At 36.4% G+C, this 16,445-nt stretch overlaps 1 protein-coding gene across 1 annotated transcript in view; it reads right to left on the reverse strand.

Moving 5' to 3' along the window:
* SKA3 (spindle and kinetochore associated complex subunit 3) overlaps nt 1–16,445 on the reverse strand; it is a 36,194-nt gene that overhangs the window by 3,165 nt on the left and 16,584 nt on the right. Inside the window, exon 6 of the mRNA XM_077158824.1 lies at nt 1,320–1,405. Within this exon, the coding sequence (XP_077014939.1) occupies nt 1,320–1,405 (86 nt within the window). The remainder of the gene's footprint in view (nt 1–1,319; nt 1,406–16,445) is intronic.

Raw genomic sequence — 16,445 nt, forward strand, 5'->3', positions numbered from 1 at the left:
AGTCCAGAATGCCATCTTAATTACTAATCAAGGCAGAGTTAGCACTTAATGGGGAAACCAAATGGACTTCTTGACTGAACCCCAGATTTAGATACACTCACACACCCCAGTCTCAGGCAATATTAACCTGGGCTGACAAGAAAGCATGGATGAGGAAAAGTGTGGCCACATGCCCGCAGCAGGCAGGCTACAGCCAAGAGGAAGAAGGGTAGATTTCAGGTAAACTTTGCATGTAGTTTATTCATATTCATGCTAAATTTACCAAATATCACCCTAGGGTCAAAGTTAATAAAGATGAGGATAGGCTAGGAGTGAAACGTCAGTTTGATAATATAGTTTGTCTACAACTACACTGTCTAGCATTATGGCCATTAGCCACGTGGGTCAACTTTAATTTACTTTTAAATTAATTAAAATTAAAAATTCAGTTCCTTAGATGTATTAGCCACATTTTAAGTGCTCAGTAGCTACATACCTGTAGCTAGTAACTACTATATTGGACAGTGCAGATTATGGAACATTTCTAACCCTTTAGAAGGTTCTATTGGACAGCCTAGGTTTACAGTATCAGTTGTTTTAAGTGTTTATACATACTTTAAAAAAGGGATAGAGATCTGTTTATAGTAAATCTGTTTAGAGGGAAAAATTTTGGGAAAAAAAAAAGCATAAAAGTCAGTCATTAAATCTATCACCCAGAGCATTTTTTGGACTTAACATAAAATATCTGACTGTGCATATCTGTGCCTGTGTACACACACACACACTTACACAAAACTGGGTTGATGAAATAGTTAGTTTTACAGATGCCTTTATAAAACAATGCACATAATGAATAATTTTCCATATCACTAAATATCTTAAAAAACATTCCTTGTAGGTTTTCATCTATTTTTCAAACCACAATGGTTACTTAATACCAGATCTCAATGTACTTCACTATTCCTTTCTTTTTTTCGCATGGGCAGGCACCTGGAATTGAACCCAGGTCTCTGGCATGGCAGGCGAGAACTCTGCCTGCTGAGCCACCGTGGCCCGCCCTATTCCTTTCTTTTCACATTTAGATTGTTTTCACTGTTTTACTTTCATAAGCAGTGTTATTAACAAATTTCCTTATACGTAAATCTGTGTCCCAGTTTGCCTTAGAATAAATTCTGGGACAAGGATAAAGGGTACGAAAACAAGGCCAAAACTCTAAATATAAGTGGCTAAATTACCCTCCAGAAATGTGTATGTTGCATTAGTCTAAGTTTTGTAACCAGACTATTTCATAATCTGGAAGTCATTAGAAGCTTCTAATTTTCACTTTTATGGAAATTTACCAAAGTTGTACTGTTCTTTGTAGAAGGAATTTTCAAACCAGGAGTGCAGAATGTAGGTGCCAAGGGTGAATTTGTATACTCAGCATCTAGAATATAATGGCATGAAAATAAAGCTGAAATGAAGATTCCACTTTTTAAGTTATAAGCTTTGTCAATACAATTTGTGCATTTATTTTTAATAGCTGAAAAAATAAAACTACAGTGTGTGCTTCATGGGATAGGAAAAACAAAACTGTTATTCACATTAGTAATAATAATTAGCACTAATAAAAGTTCATCACGGTTGCAAGGTACAATACCAATGTACAAAAATGAATAGTTCTGTGCATAAGAACAACAAACAATTAAAAAAATGTAATTTGAAAAAAGGTATCATTTATCATAATAGCAGAAAAGAAGACAATATAACTACATATAAATCTGTTAAAAACTGTGTAAGATCTGTATGGAGAAAATTATCAAACTTCTGAAAAGAAGGAGACAAAAGAAGAGAATGAGGAGGAGACTACTTGTCCTGCAAGATATAAGAACTTACTCTAAAGCTAAACTAATTAAAAATCCTATAGCATTGGCCAGGGATGGAAAAATTAATTATTGGAACAAAAGAAGGAACCTAGAAACAGACCTGTGTATACAAACATTTGATATCTACAAAAGAGTATCATCAAGACATGCTAAAAAACATTTAAAGAGAAAAAGTAAACATGATAGAAAAATTATCAGATTGGCAAAATTAAGTCTAAAAATCAAGTGCTGGAAAAGTTATGGAGAAAAGGAACAGTCACATTTCAAAGAAGAAATTATAAAACAGAAAGCTAGTCTCCGGTGTCAAACTTCAATTGATGTATTAAGATAATAATTCAGACTCAATGTTGGAGAGAAAGAGCAAATTGGAAGAAAGATCTAAAGCACAAAATGATAGAAAGAAATAAAGAGAAGGAAAATATGAAAGAAAATGTAAGACACTTAGGAGAGAGAATGATGAGTTCTAAAATACATCTCCCAGGAACTTCAGGAGAAAAAAATGAGGAACGAGGAGAGAGGCAATATTTTTAAAGATATAATGCCGGAGTCTTTTCTAGAATTACTGAATGAGTCCTTAGTTTGAAAAAACACGCCAAAGTCTAAACATAATAGGAAAAACAAATATGCATGTATGTAGATTACTGAGAAATGTAAAATATCAAAGATAAGACAACAATCTTATAGACTCTCAGAAAGTAAGAAACAAGATTATCTAGAAAGGAAAACTAATCAGACTAGATAGCACTCTGTTCATCAGCAGTAACAGATATCAGAATACAATGGAATAATTTCTTTAAAATACTGAAGAAAAACTGTCAAATCTAGTGATCTATACCAAGCTAAATTATACAAAAATGAGAAAAGAAAAAAAAAATGAATGTTTTCAACATTCAAAACTAGATACTCAGAAAGCGCCAAGATGGTGGCTTAGCAAGGTGTGGAATTTAGTTCGTTCTCCAGAGCAGCTAGCAAATAGCCAGGAACAATACAGAATGACTGCTGGGGTCATGTCAGTGACTGGACACACTGGACAAGACATATGAAATCAGACAAGCAAAAGAAAACATAGCATACCCCAGTCTGGACTAGCTGGACTGGCTGCGAGCACAGGCCACTTCCCAGAGGGGAAAGGAAAGAGACTTTACCAGCAGAAGGGGCCGAGCAAAACTAAGCTTCAATTGTGGAATTAATTCACAAATTCTGACCATTAAAAATAGGCCCCCAACTCAGCTCAACCTGGTCAAAGCTGAAGTTGCTGATCTTTGCCCCAACGCCGAGGAGGGCAGGGCTGACGGAAAAAGAAACAGAGGTTTTTTGAACTGGACAGCACATAATACTTGAAAGGGTGTGGGCCCTGAAGGAAACGAGGGGGCACATAGGATCAGAAGGTACACAAAGCAACATATCAACTTCTGCTCTTGACTGGCAAATCTAAGGAACAGGGGTCCTGCACTGAGAAGGATTTTTCTTTTTCTTTTTTGTGGCTGTGTTTCTACTGCTTGACTGCCTTTGGATACAGCAGCAGGGCTTCTCAGGTTGCAACTGCCCAGGCATAGGCAGAAACAAGCTTGTCTGAGAGCTTGTCTGGAGCCTGTGCCTTCCCCAGGAGAGGGGTGGGGCCCAGCTCAGGTAGATTCCCTCCCTCAAGGAATTCAGACCCCAGGGTTTGGAAATCTGAAGCGATTAAAGCCAACCTACAACCTCTCCTCTGTCTCCACCACACCCCAATAGGGAGAGTCTGCCAGAGTTAAAGGTACTGCATCACCTTATGCTGGTGGGACCTGCAGGCAGACAAGCACCATATACTAGGGAGGATAGGAAAAACAGAGTCCAGAGACTTCACAGGAAAGTCTTTCAACCTGCTGGTTCTCACCCACAGAGAAAACTGATACAGGTGACTTTTCCTTCTGACAGGAGGCAGGTTTGGTCTGGGAAAATCTGGCTGGGGTTTATAATACCTAAATAGACCCTCCTAAGGGATGGGGGAAAGACACCATACAGGCAGGGCAAGAAACAACAAATAAAGAACTGAAAAATTCTGATCTATTACACAAAACCTAAGCTAGAGGACTAGAATAAGCTGAACTGAATGTCAAAGAACAGATAGACTAACAAAGTCATCCAGTAAGAAAATCCTAGGAAAAGAAAAAAAGTGAAAACAATCTCCAGAATAAACTAATTAAGGTAATTAAATGTCTAGATGCCCTCAAAAATTACGAATCACACTAGGAACACTGAAGAAATGGTCCAGTCAAAGGAACACATCAACAATTCAAATGAGATGCAGGAGTTGAAACAATTAATTTAGAATGTTCAAATAGACATGGAAAACCTCATCAAAAATCAAATCAATGAATTAAGGGAGGATATAAAGAAGGCAAGGAATGAACAAAAAGAAGAAATCGAAAGTCTGAAAAAACTTATGGGAATGAAAGGCACAGTAGAGGAGATGAAAAAAAAAACAATGGAAACCTACAATGTCAGATTTCAAGAGGCAGGAGATAAGATTACTGAACTGGAGGATAGGACATATGAAATCCGACAAGCAAAAGAAAACATAGGGAAAGAATGGAAATATGAGCAGGGACTGAGGGAACTGAATGACTACATGAAGCACACGAATTTACATGTTGTGGGTGTCCTAGAAGGAGAAGAGAAGGGAAAAGGAGGAGAAAAACTAATGGAGGAAATTATCACTGAAAATTTCCCAACTCTTATGAAAGACTTAAAATTACACATCCAAGAAGTGCAGCATACCCCAAACAGATTAGATCCAAACAGACATACTCCAAGACACTTACTAATGAGAATGTCAGATGTCAAAGAGAAAGAGAGAATCTTGAAAGCAGCAAGAGGAAATCAATCCATCACATAAAAGGGAAGCCCAATAAGACTATGCGTAGATTTCTCAGCAGAAAGCATGGAGGCAAGAAGACAGCGGGATGATATATTTAAAATACTAAAAGAGAAAAACTGCCAACCAAGAATTCTATATCCAGCAAAACTGTCCTTCAAAAATGAGGGGGAAATTAAAACATTTGAAGGCAAAAATTCATTGAGAGAATTGTGACCAAGAGACTGGCTCTGCAAGAGCTACTAAAGGGGGCATTAGAGACAGATAAGAAAAGACAGAGAGAGAGGTGTGGAGAAGAGTATAGAAATGAGGAGTATCAGGAAAGGTTAAAAGAAGAAAAATGAGATTTGACATATAAAATCCAAAAGGCAAAATGGTAGAAGAAAGTACTGCCCGTAGAGTAATAACACTAAATGTTAATGGATTAAACTCCCTAATCAAAAGACAGATTGGCAAAATGGATTAAAAAATAGGACCCATCTACATGATGCCTACAGGAAACACATCTTAGAACCAAGGATAAACATAGGTTGAAAGTGAAAGGTTGGGAAAAGATATTTCATGCAAATAACAATCAGAAAAGAGCAAGAGTAGCTATACTAATATCCAACAAATTAGACATCAAATGTAAAACAGTTAAAAGAGACAAAGAAGGACATTATGTATAAATAAAAGGAACAATTGAACAAGACATAACAATCATAAATATTTATGCACCGAGCCAGAATGCTCCAAAATACATGAGGCAAACACTGAAAAGAGAAACAGACACATCTACCACAATAGTTGGAGATTTCATTCCATTCACTCATCAATGGACAGAACACCTAGACAGAGGATCAGTAAAGAAACAGAGAATTTGAATAACACAATAAATGAGCTAGAATTAACGGACATATATAGAACATTATACCCCACAACAGGAGGATATACTTTTTTCTCAAGTGCTCATGAATCATTCTCAAGGAGAGACCATATGCTGGGTCACAAAGTAAGTCTCAATAAATTTAAAAAGATTGAAATTGTACAAAACACTTTCTCAGATCATAAAGGAATGAAGCTGGAAATCAATAATAGGCAGAGTGCCAGAAAATTCACAAATACATGGAGGCTCAACAACACCCTCTTAAACAACCAGTGGGTCAAGGAAGAAATAATAAGAGAAATCAATAAATATCTCGAGGCAAATGAAAATGAAAATGCAACATATCAAAATTTATGGGATGCAGCAAAAGCAATGCTAAGAGGGAAATAAATTGCCCTAAATGCCTACAATAAAAATGAAGAAAGAGCAAAATTGAGGAATTAACTGTTCACTTGGAAGAACTAGAGAAAGAACAGCAAACTAACCTCAAAGCAAGCAAAAGGAAAGAAATAATGAAGATTAGAGCAGAAATAAACGAAACTGAGAACAGGAAAACAATCAAGAAAATCAACAAAACCAGAAGTTGGTTCTATAAGAAAATCAGTAAGATTGATGGACCCTTAGCGAGGCTGACAAAAAGAAGAGAGGATGCAAATAAATAAAATCAGAAATGGAATAGGAGACATAACCACTGACCCCACAGAAATAAAAGAAGTAATGAGAGGATACTATGAACAACTTTATGCTAATAAATTCGACAATGCAGATAAAATGGACAACTTCCTAGAAAGGCATGAACAACTAACATTGACTCAAGAAGAAACAGACGACCTCAACAAACCAATCACAAGTAAAGAAACGGAAACAGTCATTAAGAAGCTCCCCAAAAAGAAGCTCCCTGAAAAAAACCACAGCAAAACTAGTAGAGCTAATAAATGAATACAGTAAAGTAGCAGGTTACAAGATCAACACTCAAAAATCTGTAGTGTTTCTAAACACTAGTAATGAACAATCTGAGAGGGAAGGAAATCAAGGAAAAAATTCCACTTACAATTGTAACCCAAAGAATAAAGTGTTTAGGAATAAACTTAACCAAAGATACAAAAGACTTATACAAAGAAAACTACAAGAAATTGTTAAAAAAAATCACAAAAGACCTAAATAAATGGGAAGGCATACTATGTTCATGGACTGGAAGACTAAATATAGTTAAGATGTCAATTCTACCTAAATTGATTTACAGATTCAATGTAATACCAATTAAAATCCCAAAAACTTACTTTTCAGAAATAGAAAAAAAACAATATCTAAATTTATCTGGAGGGGCAGGGTGCCCCGAATAGCTAAAAATATACTGAGAAAGAAAAATGAAGTTGGAGGCCTCACGCTACCTGACTTTAAGGTGTATTATGAAGCTACTTAGGTCAAAACAGCATGGTACTGGCATAAAGATAGATATACTGACCAATGTAATTGAATAGAGTGTTCAAATATAAACTCTCTCATCTATGGACTATTGATCATTGATTAGGCAGTCAAGCCAACTCACCTGGGACAGAACAGTCTCTTCAATAAATGGTGCCTAGAGAACTGGACATCCATATGCAAAAGAAAGAAAGAGGATACATATCTCACACCCTATACAAAATTAACTCAAAATGGATCAAAGACCTAAACAATAGATCTAAGGCCATAAACCTGTTAGAAGACAATGTAGGGAGATATCATATAAATCATATAATAGGGGCGGTTTTCTAGACCTTACACCCAAAGCATGTGCACTCAAGAAATACATAAATAAACGGGAACTCTTCAAAATGAAACATCTTTGTTCATCAAAGAACTCTGTCAAGAAAGTAAAAAGACAGCCTACACAATGAAGACAATATTTGGAAATGATATATCAAATAAAGGTCTAGTATCCAGAATTTATAAAGAGATTGTTCAACTCAGCAACAAAAAGAAGACAACCCAATTACAAAATGGGCAAAAGACTTGAACAGACACTTCTCAGAAGAGGAAATACAAATGGCCAAAAGGCACACGGAAAGATGCTCAACTTCCCTGGCTATTAGGGAAATGCAAATCAAAACCACAATGAGATATCATATCACACCCACTAGAATGGCCATTATCAATAAAACAGAAAACAACAAGTGCTGAAGAGGATGTGGAGAAAGAGGCACACTTATTCATTGTTGGTGGGAACATCAAATAGTACAACCACTGTAGAAGGCAGTTTGGTGGTTCCTCAGGAAGTTAAATATAGAATTGCCATATGACCTGGCAAGACCATTGTTAGGTATCTACTCGGAGGATATGAAGGCAAGGATACAAGTGGACATTTGCACACCAATGTTTATAGCAGCTCTATTTACATTTGCAAAGAGATGGAAATAGCCAAAATATCCATCAACAGAAAAGTGGCTAAACACACTGTAGTATATACATACAATGGAATATTATGCAACCATAAGACAAAATAAAGTTATGAAGTATGTAACAATATGGATGGACCTTAAGGACATTATGGTGAGTGAGATTAGTCAGAAACAAAAGGACAGATATTGTATGGTCTCACTGATATGAACTAACATTAGTGAATAAACTTGGAGAATTTCATTGGCAACAGAGACCATCAGGAGACAGAAATAGGATAAGATATTGGGTAATTGGAGCTGAAGGGATACAGACTGTGCAAGAGGACTGATTGTAAAAATTCAGAAATGGATAGCACAATACTACCTAACTAGTAGTAGGTAATTTTTTGTAATACAATTATGTTAAAACACTGAATGAAGCTGAATGTGAGAATGATAGAAGGAGGAGAGCTGGGGGCACAAATGAAATCAGAAAGACAGATGATAAATACTGAGACGGTATAATCTAGGAATGCCTAGAGTGTGTAATGACAGTGACTAAATGTACAAATTTAAAAAATTGTTTTTGCATGAGGAAGAATATAGGAATGACATTACCGCAGGGTGTTGAAAACTGATAGTAATTAATATTTTAAAATTTTAACTTATGTATGAGACTAAAGCAAAAAATGTTTATTTGGTACAAAATTTATGTTTTGACTAGTGCATTTCCTAATATAACTTATGTAGACAGCTTAACTTAACACCCTAAGTACATGGAACCTTGAGTAGGGCATGAGATTTTATAGGTTTGTCCAGAGTGATGCCCCGAAAAATCCCAGAGTAATTTGAACAGTGAATAAAAAAGTATTTGCAAAGTCCCTTTTGGGGAATGGTGAGAAAGGGGGAAAATTCAACTTCCCCAAGTTGATTTCTTGATATTCTCACAAGCAGTGCAGATAAGCAACACAATAGGTTGAGCCCCTAATCTTGGCATTTTTCATATGAAACTGAACCCCACAAAGGATAGGTCAAGCCTACTTAAAATTAGGCCTAAGAGTCACCCCCCCAAGAGAGCCTCTTTTGTTGCTCAGATGTGGCCTCTCTCTCCAGCCAACACAACAAGCAAACTCACTGCCCTCCCTCTGTTTACGTGGGACATGACACTCAGGGATGTGGAGCTTCCTGGCAACATGGAAAAGAAATCCTAGAATGAGCTGAGACTCAGCATCAAGGGATTGAGAAAACCTTCTTGACCAAAAGGGGGAAGAGCAAAATGAGACAAAATAAAGTGTCAGTGGCTAAGAGATTCCAAACAAAGTCAAGAGGTTATCCTGGAGATTATTCTTAGGCATTAGATATCACCTTGTTAGCCAAGATGTGATGGATAGGCTGGAGGGAACTGCCTGAGAATGTGAAGCTGTGTTCCAGTAGCCATGTTTCTTGAAGATAATTGTATAATGATTGAAGATTCTCGAAGTTTGTGACTGTGATTGTGAAAACCTTGTGTCTGATGCTCCTTTTATCTACCTTATCAACAGACGAGCAAAACATATGGAATAAAAATAAATAAATAATAAATAATAGGGGGAACAAATGTTAAAATAAACTTAGATTGAAATGCTAGTGATCTATGAAAGGGAGGGGTAAGGGGTATGGTATGTATGAATTTTTTCCGTTGTCTTTTTCTTTCTTTTTCTGAATTGATGCAAATATTCTAGGAAATGATCATGATGATGAATATGCAACTATGTGATGATACTGTGAATTACTGATTATATATGTACAATGGAATGATCATATATTAAGAATGTTTGCGTTTGTTGTCATATTTTTAAAAAAAATTTTAATTAGTAAAAAAAATTAAAAAAAAAAAAAAACAACAACTGAGGGAGAGATTAAAGTTTTCATAGAAAAAAGAAATCTTGAAAGAACTTGTCAACAAGAGACCGGCCAGAGAAGAAATTCTAAATGGAATCTGCTGGCTGAAAAATTAAAAAAAAGACATGAGAGGGAGGTCTGGAGGAGGAAACAGAATTGAAGAGTACCACTAAGGGTAATTTAAAGAATACAAAGAGAAAGAGGGAAAAGAATATATAGATCTGACAAATACAATTTAAAAGATAAGATGGTGGATTCAAAAAATACCTTTCTAGTAATAACTCTGAAAATTAACAGTCTAAAGTTACCAATTAAAAGATACAGATTGGCAGAATGGATTAAGAAACATAATACAGCTATGAGACTCATCTAAGACACAAGCATACAAACTGGTTGAAAGTGAAAGGATGGAAAAAGATTTTCCATGCAACTTGCAACCAAAAGAAGCCAGGAGTAACTATACTAATATTAGACAAGATAGACTTTAAATGTAAAGACATCATAAGAGACAAAGAAGGATACTATACACTACTTAAAGGGTCAGTTCACCAGAAGATATAAAAATCATAAATGTTTATGCTCCCAATCAAGGAGCTCCAAAGTACATGGCACAGACATTGGCAAAACTGAAGGGAGTGAAAGATGTTTCAAAAATAATAGTAGGAGACTTCAATATATCACTCTTCTCTATACACAGAACAACCAGACAGAAGATCAACAAGGAAATAGAGAAGTTAAATAACTTGATAAATGAATAGACTTAGCAGACATATATAGGTCACTGCATCCCAAAGCACAAGGTTAAACATTCTTCTCTAGTGCTTATGCAATATTCTCCAGGAGAGATCACATGCTGGGGCACAAAACAGGTCTTTATAAATTTAAAACAGTGAAATTATTTAAAGCATTTTCTCTGATGACAATGGGATGAAGCTGGATCTCAACCACCAAAGAACGAGAATATTCACAAATTTATGGAGATTAAATAACACACTCTTAAACAACCAGTGGGTCAAAGAAGAAATTGCTAGAGAAATCAGTAGCTATCTGGAGATGAATGAAAATGAGAATACAAAATATCAGAACTTATGGGATGTGGCAAAGGCTGTGCTGAGAGGGAAATTTATTGCCCTAAATGCCTCTATTAGAAAACAAGAAAGAGGAAAAATTGAGGCCTTAACAGCACACTTGGAGGAACCTGAGAAAGAACAGCAAACTAACCCCAAAGCAAACAGAAGAAGAGAAATAACAAAGATTAAAGCAGAGATAAATGAATGGGAGAAAAAAAGAACAATAAAAAGAATAAATAAAACCATAGTTGGTTCTTTGAGAAAATCAACAAAACTGATGGGCCACTAGAAGAATGACAGAGAAAAAAAGAGAGGATGCAAATAAACAAAATTAGACAAGAGAAGGGGTGCGTTACCACAGAGCCTGAAGAAATAAAAGAAATCTTAAGAGGATACTATGAACAACTATATGCCAACCAACTAGACAACTTAAATGAAATGGACAAATTCCTGGAGACACAGCAACAAGCTATACTGACTCAGGAAGAAATAGAATAGAAGATCTCAACAAATCAATCACAAGTAAAGAGATTCAATCAGTCATCAAAAATCTTCGTACAAAAAAAAAAATCTCCCAGGGCCAGATGGCTTCACAGGGGAAATTTATCAAACATTCGAAAAAGAACACCAATCCCACTCAAATCTATCCAAAAAAACTGAAGAAAAAGGAACTCTACCTAACTCATTTTATGAAGCTAATATCATTTTAATACCAAAACCAGGTAAAGATGCTGTAAGAAAGGAAAACTACAGACGAATCTCCCTAATGAACACAGATGCAAAAATTCTCAATAAAATATTACCAAATCAAATCCAACAACACATTAAAAGATTTATACACCATAAACAAGTGGGGTTTATACCAGGAATGCAAGGATGGCTCAACACAAGAAAATCAGTGAATGTAATACAGTACATTAACAAATCAAAAGGGAAAAATCACATGATCATCTCAAATGATGCTGAAAAAGCATTCGACAAAATTCAGCATCCTTTTCTGATAAAAACACTCCAAAACACAGGAATCAAAGGTAACTACCTCAATATGATTAAGGGAATATATGAAAAACTGATAGCCAGCATCGTACTCAATGGAGAGAGACTGAAAGCCTTCCCCTAAGATCAGGTACAAGACAAGGATGCCCACTGTCACCACTATTATTCAACACTGTCCTAGCTTGAGCAATCAGACAGGACAAAGAAATAAAAGGCATCCAAATTAGAAAGAAGAAGTAAAACTCTAATTATTTCCAGATGATATGATACTATACTTGGAAGATCCTGAGAAATCTACACCAAAGTTACTTGAGCTAATAAACAAATTCAGCAAGGTGGCAGGATATAAAATAAATGTGCAAAAATCAGTAACATTTCTATACACAAGCAATGATCTAGCTGAGGAGTCAGTTAAGGAAAAAAATTCCATTCAAAATAGCAACTGAAAGAATCAAGTACTTAGGAATGAACTTAACTAAGGACATAAAGGACTCGTACACAGAAAACTACATAACAGTGCTAAAAGAAACGAAAGGAGATATAAATAGGTGGAAAGACATTCCCTGCTCATGGATAAGAAGGCTAAATATAGTTAAGATGTCAATTCTCCCCAAATTGATTTAGAGATTCAACACAGTACCACTCAAAATTCCAACAACGTACTTTGAAGATTTGGAAAAGCTCATTACCAAACTCATCTGGAAGGGAAAGAAGCCCCAAATAGCTAAATGTATCCTAAAAAAAGAACAAAGTAGGAGGATTAACACTCCCTGACTTTAAAACCTATTATAAAGTCACAGTGGTCAAAACAGCATGGTACTGGCACAAAGACAGAAGCACTGACCAATGGAATCAAATCAAGAGTACAGAAATAGACCACCAAATCTATGGCCAACTGATTTTTGAAAAGGCCCCTAAATCCTCTGAACTGGGACAAAATAGTCTTTTCAATATTCGGGCAGGAAGAACTGGGTATCAATAGCCAAAAGAATGAAGGAGGACCCCATCATACACCCTACACAAAAATTAACTGAAAGTGGATCAAACACCTTAATATAAGAACTAGCCCCATAAAGCTTCTAGAAGAAAATGTAGGGAAACATCTTCAAGACCTAGTAATAGGAGGTAGCTTCCTAAACTTTATGCCCAAAGCACAAGCAACTGAAGAAAAAAATAGATAAATGGGAAATACTCAAAATCAAACGCTTCTGCATCTCAAAAGACTTTGTCAAAACGGTGAAGAGGCAGCCAACTCAATGGGAGAAAATATTTGGAAATCACACATCGGACAAAGTTTTATTTCCTGTATATACAAAGAAATCATACAGCTCAATAACAAAAGAACAAACAACTCAATTATAAAATGGGCTAAAGGTATGAATAGGCATTTTTCTGAAGATCAAATACAGATGGCTCAAAAGTACATGAGGAGATGCTCATTTTCATTGGCTATAAGGGAAATGCAGATCAACTACCACCTCATACCTATAAGAATGGCTGCTATTAAACAAATAGGAAACTATAAATGTTGGAGAGGATGTAGAGAAACCAGGACACTTATGCACTGCTGATGGGAATGTATAATGGTGCAGCCACTATGGAAGACTGTTTGGCGGTTCCTTAGGAAACTAAATATCGAGTTGCCCTATAACCCAGCAATAGCACTACCACCCAGAAGAGCTGAAAGCAATGACACAAACAGACGTTTGCACACCAATGTTCACAGCAGCATTATTCACAATCACCAAGAGATGGAAACAAACGAAATGCCCATCAACTGACGAGTAGAAAACAAAATGTGGTATATACATATGATGGAATATTATGCAGCAGTAAGACAAAATGACGTCCCGAAGCACAGGACAAGATAGATGAGCCTTGAGGACATAATGCTGAGTGAAATTAGCCAGACAAAAAAGGATATTGTATGATTTCGCTTTTATGACCAGCATAAAGGTATAATCAGGGGCTTATATTACAGAATATAAGGGACTTAGAGATACTAGAAGCTAGAGATGGGTGAACCGTCAGTTAACGAGGTTGAACTTCAATGTAAGGGAATAGATAGGAGTGAACATGGTTCTCTAGAGGGTCTATAAGTAATACCACCACATTGAAGATAAACAAGATTGAAAGGGGTTGTATAGACTTGTGTCCCACTGATTAACACTAGAAATATGAATTAGCTCTTGCAAGAATTACTTCAAAGATATGATTCTTGTACAAAGAATGTTTAAATCCAGGGTACAGGGGAAAAATGCTATTGCATGCTGAGCTATGTTCAAAAGGAAACCATCAGCACTACCACAGCAACAGCAGAGGTAAATAATGGGGGGAGGGAAAAGACTTAAGAGGAAGTTGAGATTTCCTATTTGGCAAGGGTGTATTTATTGGTTTTCTTTCTCTTGGAAACAACGAAATTATCTAAAATTGAGAATGTTGATGGTCTGTGGACTTTGGGCCCTCTACATGATTCCCGATGAATGCAGGTGGCTAAAAGATCCACTGATGGAGAAATAGATTGAAGAACCATAATGTATACTTATTTATGAAGGTTGTGCTGCTACAAAAAGGAACAAAGGCATGAGGCATGCAACAATGTGAATGAACATGTGGGACATTTGGTGAGACAAAAATAAGCCAAAACAAAAGAACAAGAATGGTATGGTCGGCGGGCCGCGGTGGCTCAGCGGGCAAAGTGCTTGCCTGCCATGCCGGAGGACCTCGGTTCGATTCCCGGCCCCAGCCCATGTAAAAAACAAACAAACAAACAAAATACAATAAAACAAGAAAATGTTTAAAGATGTTTCCCTTTCTTCCTCCCTTCCTTCCTTCCATCCTTCCTTCCTTCTCTCTGTCTTTCCTTCCCTTCCTCCCTCTCTCTTTAAAAAAAAAAAAAAAAAAAAAAAAAAGAATGGTATGGTCACCTTTAGAAAATGCTTATAAAAATAAGGGCCTAGACTGCAAGCTTTTAGAGCAGACACATTAAGTCCGGAGTGGTGATTACTACCTCTGGATTTTGAGAGGCTGTTTTATATATATAACTTAATAATTAGAGATAAGAATGAAATCAAACAGATTGGGGTTAAAGTAATTCAGAACACAGGGGTAAGGAAGACAGTGCCTACATTTCAGAACCACATATACTCTTTGAGAGAAATGGAAGGAAGGTTTATTTATTCTGGAACTGAAATTTTATGTAGTCCATAATCTAATTCAACCTATCTGTATAGCTCATTTGAACAACTGAAACACAGGGAGCACAGAAATAAGAGACCCTTAAATCCTGGAAACATCCTAGAGTATATTAAGCAGATAATCAAAAAGTATTGGCAAAATCCCAAGGGAATGGAGAGAGACTATGGAACTATTAATCCGTACCATCAGGAAATCCCTGGGTACTGTGCCAAACTTTAGGGAAACCCAAATCAATAGGCAATGCCCTCAATCATGAGGCTTACTCTTGTGAGACTTATGTAGGTAGTGGAGAAGCTTAGACTACTTATAGGCATGCCTAAGAGTTACTTCTGGAGGACCTGTTTTGTTCCTCAGATGTGGCCTCAGTCCCTGTAAGCCCAACTCTGCAAGTGAAATCACTGCCCTCCCCCCTATATGGGACGTGACATCCAGGGGTGAAAGTCTCCCTGGTGACGTGCGACATGACTCCCAGGGATGAATCCAGACCTGACACCATGCGGTCAACAATTCCATCATGACCAAAAAGGGGAAAAGAAGTGTAACAAATGACGTATCAGTGGCAAAGAGACTTTAAATAGAGTCAAGAGGCTACTCTAGAGGTTGCTCTTACGCAAGCTTCAGTTAGATCTTGCTACCTATCATAACCTGCCAACCTCCAACCAGGGCCATTCCAGCCAATCCCAAAGAATACCTAGGGCAATATATAAGATTCCAAAGGGTTCCATGCAGTAGAGTAACTTTTCAGAAACCTACAACCTCCAGATGGGTCCCTGGTCCATATAAGTCCTGAAACCTATCCCAGCCTCTCCAAAACATCAGATAGTTCCATCTCTCTACCCCATATGAAAAATTTAGAATAGCCATAGTCCAAACACCCCTAAAGAAAGGGATGGAAAGATCAAAGGTGATAATGGAGTTATAAAGGGAAGATAGGATTTAACAAATGAGTATGAATGTTGAATCACAGCTAGAAGTAAAAATCTAAAATTGTGGAACTGTAACCCATGTCAAACTCTGAAATGTGTTCTACAACTAATTGTGGTGCTGTGCTTTGAAATTTATAGCTTTTTTTGTATATACGTAATTTTTCACAAAAAAAGAAGGAAAAAAAGTCGATTGCGATGATAAAAAAAAATTTATGCCCTCTAGCCTCATATTATGGAGCAGCTAGAAGGAAAAATATGAGAGGATCATATGGTAGCCCATCACAAACTCTGGGATCTGTCCTATAACTACTTGTTGAAGAATGCTTTGAAAACTATTGCTATTTTATTTCTTTGTTTTGTATATATGTTATACTATACAATAAAAAGAGTTAAAAAAAAACAAAACACAGAGGTCACTCTTTAATATAATTGTGTTTTATAAACTGAGTTT

The sequence above is a fragment of the Tamandua tetradactyla genome, chromosome 4 (assembly GCF_023851605.1).
Source record: "Tamandua tetradactyla isolate mTamTet1 chromosome 4, mTamTet1.pri, whole genome shotgun sequence".
Classification (NCBI taxonomy): Eukaryota; Metazoa; Chordata; class Mammalia; order Pilosa; family Myrmecophagidae; genus Tamandua; species Tamandua tetradactyla.